The sequence below is a fragment of the Coregonus clupeaformis genome, unplaced genomic scaffold (genome assembly GCF_020615455.1).
Source record: "Coregonus clupeaformis isolate EN_2021a unplaced genomic scaffold, ASM2061545v1 scaf0018, whole genome shotgun sequence".
NCBI lineage: Eukaryota > Metazoa > Chordata > Actinopteri > Salmoniformes > Salmonidae > Coregonus > Coregonus clupeaformis.
In genome coordinates this window covers 203,024-211,647 of record NW_025533473.1, presented here as the reverse complement: position 1 = coordinate 211,647, position 8,624 = coordinate 203,024, and the positions used below count along the sequence as shown (strand labels likewise).

The following is an 8,624-nucleotide window of genomic DNA, read 5'->3' as shown; positions in this document are numbered from 1 at the left end:
TGTGTAAATCAAATGATACAAACTATTTTAATTCCAGGTTGTAAGGCAACAAAATAGGAAAAATGCCAAGGGGAGTGAATACTTTCGCAAGCCACTGTATTTTCAAATACCTGGGTTAAATGTATAGGAATGTCAAAGAGTCAGTGTATTTGATGTTACACAAATGTATTCATCTCAAAGAGTTTCTATTTTGAGTTCGTTTTGCATAGTCCTGTGCCCTAAAGTGAAATCTCCACTAATCCGGGGCACCGTGAGATGCAAATCGAACTCGCCCTAGCTCTCGCTGCTCATGTTGAGCATGTACGCATGTGCCGGCCCATAAACTATGACTACGTCATCGTCATACGTAAACAAGATTACTACAAACCCATGGCAGGATTAAACAGATGGGTATACAGATAAGATTTACTTGGAATCCCAGCCCATGTGGGGTGGAGGGGAACGAGGCAGAAGATGAACTGGCTAAACAAGCAATTAGTAGTGGGGAAGTTGATGTTGAAGTTCCAATGAGCAAGGCAGAGGCAAAAAGACTGACATATACAGTGATGGTGCAGAGATGGCAGGAGCAGTGGAATAGAGATAATAAGGGAAGGCATATACAGTATTTCAAGTACAGAGGAAAGTCGGTGAGGGGAGGGAAGGACGGCAGGAAGGGACAGAAGAGAGGAGGCTATTTTTACAAGATTAAGGGTGGGACACAGCCAGTTGAATAAGACATTAAATGTGATAGGAAAGCATCCAACAGGAAAGTGTGATTATTGTCAGGAAACAGAGACCGTGGAGCATGTATTGCTACAGTGTGGCCAGTATCAGATGGAAAGAGAGAGGATGAGATCTAGTATGAGGGAGAAGGGGATACAGGAAATTAGTTTAAATAGTATATTGAGTAGAACGTCATTAGATATAGTCTCAAATAGTTTGTTATCTTTTTTAAGAGCAACGGGGCTGGCAGGTAGGATTTAGTTTCTCCCTATCTCTGCCCCACACTCCAGGACAGTAGGTGGCGGTAATGCACCATAACGTTGGATGCCAACTGCAGATAAACCCCACTGAGAAGAAGAAGAAGAAGAAGAAGAAGAAGAAGAAGAAGAAGAAGAAGATAAACAAGATTTTTAAACCGTGATATTTAAACCGTGTGCTGTGAAGGAGGTTGACACATTATTTGGGGTAGGTAAATGATTGGTTCTTTCATACTCTTATCTGAACAGATAATACAATCAGGAATGCATAGTGATGGGGAAACGAAGCTTCATGTGAAGCATTGAGGCTTTCCTGCCTATTGTGTAGGTTCATTACGCGAGGCTTTGATCAACACTGTGTAACGTTTCACTAGTCAATGAGAGAATTGAAAAATTATTCCGTAGTTGTTAATTTTCTCGAAATGTAAAAGAAAGGCACAACCTAGATTTGAGCCAATGTTTTATGTAGTTGAACATATTAGTACTCCAATCTCGTGAAAGCGACAAACTGACACGTTTTAATTTTCGTCAAACACAACTTTATATCGAAGGAGTGAGTGCCTTTGAGTCAGGATTGCCAGGTTCAGCAAAGATGTCTAGCCCAAGACATTTTCCATCAATGGATTTCGATTTAACTTGTTTTGACTGCTATGATTAAGCAATAAGGCCCGAGGAGGTGTGGTATATGGCCAATATACCACGGCTAAGGGCTGTTGTCGGGACATAGCCCTTAGCCGTGGTATATTGGCCATATACCACAAAGAACAGCCCTTAGCCGTGGTATATTGGCCATATACCACAAACCCCTGAGGTACCTTATAAACTGCTTACCAACGTAATTAGAACATAAAAAGTAAGTTTTTGTCATTTCTGTGGTACACGTCTGATATACCAATCAGCATTCAGGGCTCAAACCACCTAGTTTATAATTGTAAATAAATCCTGTTTGCACATGTGCGTAGCTATTGATACATCCGACAGGAGAGTTTGAGTGATAAAAGTTGGACAGAGGATCTCGAAATCTCTGTGCAAGAAACACTTGGACGAACTTCAAAAAACGAATGTTGGGCTATTTTCTGGATATTGTGCCGTTATTATGTGCCAGATGTTAAGACTACAAACCGTTATAAATTGCCTATTTGCGAGATTTGAATTGGCTACTGACTAAAATCAGGGTTTATAACTTTGCCATGGTTTGCTGAGCTAGATGCAGGTAGCCTATAGGCTCTGATGTGGATAATGATACATTTGTGATAGAGCTGTGACCATGATCACAATTGATAACTTCCAATTTAATTAACTAAACATGGTCATTAATAATTGCATAATAACACAAGGCTACAACATTATAGGCTATTGTAGGCTATTTATTACATCCGTTTGGCAGCTCCAGGTAGGCTACACAAGTGGCAGAAATGGATTTGCAATGACTCCAGTGATATCGCCATTTCAATATATTTATTGTATCAAATGTTAGGCTACAGTAGCCTGCAAAGGCATCTAAATTAATAGCCTACTTGATGGCCAACAGATGCAAATGTAGCCTATCATTCTCCACATTTAATGTAATTTTCATTGTGGACTTTTTCCCCATAACACAAGCACGCGAGGGAGTTCCATAACTTCCATTTCAAATTTCCACTCGTGCAGCGCTCCAGACCCTAGAACTGAGCATGAGTAAAACCCTTCGTTTGCTACTGTTATCCAAAAGAAAAGTCGACATTAGAATGCAGTTTACTTTAAACCACCTCTATGCAAATTTATTTAAAGAGCTCTAGTGCGCCTAAAGTTGTTTTTTCCAATGCTTTGTTGCCATTATATCAGTTATTGCGTGTTAATATGTTTATGGAAAAAATTATGTCTCCATAATGACCAATCTAAATAGCCTACCTACAACTAGTAAAAAGTTGGCACGATGTGTGAGGCTGCTGCTCTGTCTCCGTGACATGCTGACCACAGCGCTCGCGTTACGTGCGCGAGCGTTGCAAAATAAATGTAAACATACATGTTAATCAATCATTTCATCCAAACTGCTCGCGTGCGTCAAAGAGCCGTCTGCGTAGCCAGGCGCTAAAATAGAACTTGCTTCTATTTTTGATGCGCTGCAAGTCCCGCCTCTCCCATCTCCTCATTGGTTTTTAGGAGCATACACCCACATGGGTGATTGAAAGATGAACTGAGGTCCACACTCCAGTCCAGTTGGTGGTGGTAATGCACCTTAAAGTTGGTTGCCAACCGTCATATAAAGTCAGAAGAAGAAGAAGAAGACTGAAGGAGGAGAGATTACTAGAAACTAACTAGGTTTACCCTTTTATCTGCAGATTAATTGTCGGAGTAGAGGACCTTGTGCATTTCAGGTAAAATAACAACCCGATGTTTATATCCCAGGACAAATTAGGTAGCAACAGCAAGCTAGCTAGCTAAATTGCCATGAATGTTTCATGCATTTCGACCTGTCCCAAAATTAATATAGTTGATTCAGAGTTGGTTTTGATATTTCAACCTGCGTGTCCTGATCGCGTCTGGTGTGGATGGACAAAATCAACATGTGTGCTATGGTGCACGTGGCTGCATGTGCCCAGTCTAGTCAGCATGTGGCTCAGCTGCCTCTGCTCCAGCACTCTCTCAACCAGTGCTCTCAACGCATACACCCCTCCCGCTCTCCACCACTCACTCACTCACAGCAGCAGCAGGTCACAGTGAAATATATATTTTTTAAGAGAAATTCCAAGAAGGAGCCCAAAAACCCGCCACCCGTGACCAATACATTTCTGTGATCTGGGATTTCTATTGGAGAAGCCGTTTCTGCCTACCGTGCTGTACCGTCTTTGACTGAGCTATAATAAAACCGAAACCAATCAGGTGGTTGTAAGACTAAATAAACATCATTGATCACGAACTTCTGATAAAGCGATTGATGCATCGGCACACTGCTTTGAAGTACACTGCTTAGAGATTTTTATGCATGCCTCGGAGCTCCGGGATCAAACGTAACATACGGGAATGCAATGTTCATATCTCGTCTAATAAAGCTTTACAATGTATTTGACACAACGAAATTGACAAAATATCAGCCAAACGTTACACCACGCCGAGTGCAATCGAGTCGGGCCTGGCTAGCTATCTCAAGTATAAGTAGCTTGCTAGCTGCACTCGTTTCACGCACCCGGTGTGGTATTAGCTGGCAGCATGCTTAATGCAAATGTTGGTGGTCAGTTAATTTACACAAATCGTTAATGTTGCTAGCTAGATAGCTTACTTGCTACTTTGCATTCTAACCAAGAATAAGAGTGGCAAGTGCTTCTATTTGTAAGCCATGAAGTCGACGTGTCCTAGCTAGCTAACGTTAAATGGCTAACAAAACCATGGCAAGCAAGCCCCAGAGCTAGTCTATTGCATTGACCCAGACCCATATATGGCCCTGTACAGAAACAACCCTGAGCACTAGGCACTTAGACCTGAATTAATTGAACAGGTAGCTAGGTATAGCCTTTATAATCATTGTTTTTGCTGCACCTTTCCCTCTCAGCAACACCACTTGCTCATTATAAAACTATTTCACAGGGCCACTGTTAAATCAAAGTGTGGGACACAGAACTATGCAGCATGTATGTCTCTAAAAGGAACTCCAATGCCTATTTTGTCTCTGAAAGAAGGCCCACTTCGACCTCTGCCACAGAGACATGCCCACACAACTTTGCCGAAATGCTGCCCACGGAAATGAGCTTGAAGATTTTCAGCGAACTGGACATTGACAGCTTATGTAGTGCATTGTTGACCTGCAAACTGTGGCACCACATCATTGAAGACAGCGACCACCTCTGGAGGAATCACTGCCTGACTGTGCAAGCTTTCTGTCAACAGGAGATTGATGGGGACATACAGAATGGACTGTCATGGAAGGTGGGACTGTTGGTTTTAAAATATCTTCACCTCAATTATGCTAGACTACTGGAATGCCTGCCTACAACATCATTACCAGATCGCAAATATCATAGACGTATCATAGACATCACGTCCCCCCCTTACGAAACATTAACACAAAAATGCTATTTGGATGAGTGTCATTTATCTCAATAACACATGCCTTTGTCATGACTTAATTCTTTCATATTAGGTCACCCTGGTGCGGAACTACAGGAGAGGCTTTCTGAAGAGCGAATGGTTAAGGGGACGATACAGCAACATTCGTTCTGCTGATGAACTACTGGACAGGAACATGTGCTCATTGGATGTCGAGACTTGGGGCGAGATTCTGGAAGCAGAGCTGGAGAGATAGATGCAATGCTGTAAAGAGATATGAGTGAACTCTTTAGATTTTCTTTTATAATTATGTCTTAAGCACTTATTGATTTGTTTTATACCTTTATACTGTTTTTATATGTGATTATGGTTAATAATCACAAACTTGTATATATTTTTGGTTATACATTAATATATGGTAGGCTACATTCCAGGAAAATATAGATACCCTTTAAAGAATTCCTAAATCAGTGATACAATTGTTCCTTCATTACACTGAATAAAGTGGGGTCATTAAGATGTTCATTTGCATTTACATCTTTGTTTATAGTATAGCACTAAAGTGAAGCACTTTTGCTAGTTGTCAGTATTTATTAGCTATTTAAACACCTTTGGTTGACTTCTAATTTGAGTTATACTGTATATAATAATACTCATAATGCACTGTATCAGATATATAGGGCTGGAGCCCTATATTTGCTATTTGAATACATTTTTACATGACTGTTCATGTGTTCACTTTATGTACATCCATGCATGTTCATGTATTACTCACTCACTGTAGGCTATATCACCACGGATCACCATACATTCATTGAGAGGCATCATGATTTTGATGCACAAACAAATCTGGTGTGGTGCATAATATCTCCAATAGTCTAATTAAATAATTGTAGTTAGTACCATAATTATAAAGACAAAGTAAATTGCCATATTTAAACTCTGCCACTGTATCAAAAGCCACATCCCCAAATTAAACAGCAATGAAACTTCAGGCTACACTTTTGAAGGTTCTTTAACAAAGTTCCACTATTTCAGCAGCCTGGACAGGGTCAATTCGAATCAATTGACAGACTTTCTAAGGTTTTGAACAAGATGAGGATTAGGATAGTTCACCCTCCATTGTTAATTGTTGTTTTATACACTGCTAAAAAAAATTAAGGGAACACTTAAACAACACAATGTAACTCCAAGTCAATCACACTTATGTGAAATCAAACTGTCCACTTAGGAAGCAACATTGATTGACAATACATTTCACATGCTGTTGTGTAAATGGAATAGACAACAGGTGGAAATTATAGGCAATTAGCAAGACACCCCCAATAAAGGACTGGTTTTGCAGGTGGTGACCACAGACCACTTCTCAGTTCCTATGCTTCCTGGATGATGTTTTGGTCACTTTTGAATGCTGGCGGTGCTTTCACTCTAGTGGTAGCATGAGACGGAGTCTACAACCCACACAAGTGGCTCAGGTAGTGCAGCTCATCCAGGATGGCACATCAATGCGAGCTGTGGCAAGAAGGTTTGCTGTGTCTGTCAGCATAGTGTCCAGAGCATGGAGGCGCTACCAGGAGACAGGCCAGTACTTCAGGAGATGTGGAGGAGGCCATAGGAGGGCAACAACCCAGCAGTAGGACTGCTACCTCCGCCTTTGTGCAAGGAGGAGCAGGAGGAGCACTGCCAGAGCCCTGCAAAATGACCGCCAGCAGGCCACAAATGTGCATGTGTCTGCTCAAACGGTCAGAAAGAGACTCCATGAGGGTGGTATGAGGGCCCGACGTCCACAGGTGGGGGTTGTGCTTACAGCCCAACACCGTGCAGGACGTTTGGCATTTGCCAGAGAACACCAAGATTGGCAAATTTGCCACTGGCGCCCTGTGCTCTTCACAGATGAAAGCAGGTTCACACTGAGCACATGTGACAGACGTGACAGAGTCTGGAGACGCCGTGGAGAACGTTCTGCTGCCTGCAACATCCTCCAGCATGACCGGTTTGGCGGTGGGTCAGTCATGGTGTGGGGTGGCATTTCTTTGGGGGCCGCACAGCCCTCCATGTGCTCGCCAGAGGTAGCCTGACTGCCATTAGGTACCGAGATGAGATCCTCAGACCCCTTGTGAGACCATATGCTGGTGCGGTTGGCCCTGGGTTCCTCCTAATGCAAGACAATGCTAGACCTCATGTGGCTGGAGTGTGTCAGCAGTTCCTGCAAGAGGAAGGCATTGATGCTATGGACTGGCCCGCCCGTTCCCCAGACCTGAATCCAATTTAGCACATCTGGGACATCATGTCTCGCTCCATCCACCAACGCCACGTTGCACCACAGACTGTCCAGGAGTTGGCGGATGCTTTAGTCCAGGTCTGGGAGGAGATCCCTCAGGAGACCATCCGCCACCTCATCAGGAGCATGCCCAGGCGTTGTAGGGAGGTCATACAGGCACGTGGAGGCCACACACACTACTGAGCCTAATTTTGACTTGTTTTAAGGACATTACATCAAAGTTGGATCAGCCTGTAGTGTGATTTTCCACTTTAATTTTTAGGGTGACTCCAAATCCAGACCTCCATGGGTTGATAAATTTGATTTCCATTGATAATTTTTGTGTGATTTTGTTGTCAGCACATTCAACTATGTAAAGAAAAAAGTATTTAATAAGATTATTTCATTCATTCAGATCTAGGATGTGTTATTTTAGTGTTCCCTTAATTTTTTTGAGCAGTGTAGTTTAATACAGTGTGTGGGCCTACATCCTGCCGGTATGTCCATGCAAAGCATATAGCAACCAGAAACACCATCGAAAAACCTAAAAACAAAATACACTGAGTGTACAAAGCTCTTTCCATGACATGGACTGACCAGGTGAATCCAGGTGAAAGCTATGATCTCTTATTGATGTCACCTGTTAAATCCATTTCAATCAGTGTGGATGAAGGTGAGGAGACAGGTTAAATGATTATTTTTAAGAGACATGGATTGTGTATGTGTGCCATTCAGAGGGTGAATGGGCAAGACAAAGATTTGCAGTGCCTTCAGAAAGTATTCATACCCCTTGACTTGTTCCACATTTTGTTGTGTTACAGCCTGAATTCAAAATTGATTCAAATTTTTTCTTCTTACCCATCTACACACAACACCCCATAATGACAAAGTGAAAACATGTTTTTAGAAATGTATTCGTATTTATTTTATTTAAACTTTTTGAAATACAGAAATATCTAATTTACATAAGTATTCACACCCCAATACATGTTATAATCACCTTTGGCAGCGATTACAGCTGTGAGTCTTTCTGGGTAAGTCATAGGAGCTTTGCACACCTGGATTGTACAATATTTGCACCTTAATATTTTTTTGTAATTCTTCAAGCTCTGTCAAGTTGGTTTTTGAGCATTGCTAGATAGCCAATTTCAAGTCTTGCCATAGATTTCCAAGCCAATTTAAGTCAAAACTGTAACTAGCCCACTCAGTCAATGTAGTCTTTGTAACTCCAGGGTATATTTGACTCCGAGTGTCTGTTGGAAAGCAGACTAAACCAGGTTTTCCTCTATGATTTTGCCTGTGCTTATTTTCATCCTAAAATACTCCTTAGTTCTTGCCGATGACAAGCATACCCATAACATGATGCAGACACCACCATGCTT

General features: G+C 41.8%; 1 protein-coding gene across 1 annotated transcript; it reads left to right on the top strand.

Moving 5' to 3' along the window:
* The first annotated feature begins 1,080 nt into the window (after positions 1-1,080).
* LOC123483074 (F-box only protein 48-like) lies at positions 1,081-5,976 on the top strand. Its single transcript, XM_045212521.1, has 3 exons — positions 1,081-1,167; positions 4,524-4,862; positions 5,077-5,976. The coding sequence occupies exons 2-3, from the start codon at positions 4,566-4,568 to the stop codon at positions 5,236-5,238; spliced, it is 459 nt and encodes a 152-aa protein (XP_045068456.1). The 5' UTR covers positions 1,081-1,167; positions 4,524-4,565; the 3' UTR covers positions 5,239-5,976.
* The last annotated feature ends 2,648 nt before the right edge of the window (positions 5,977-8,624 follow it).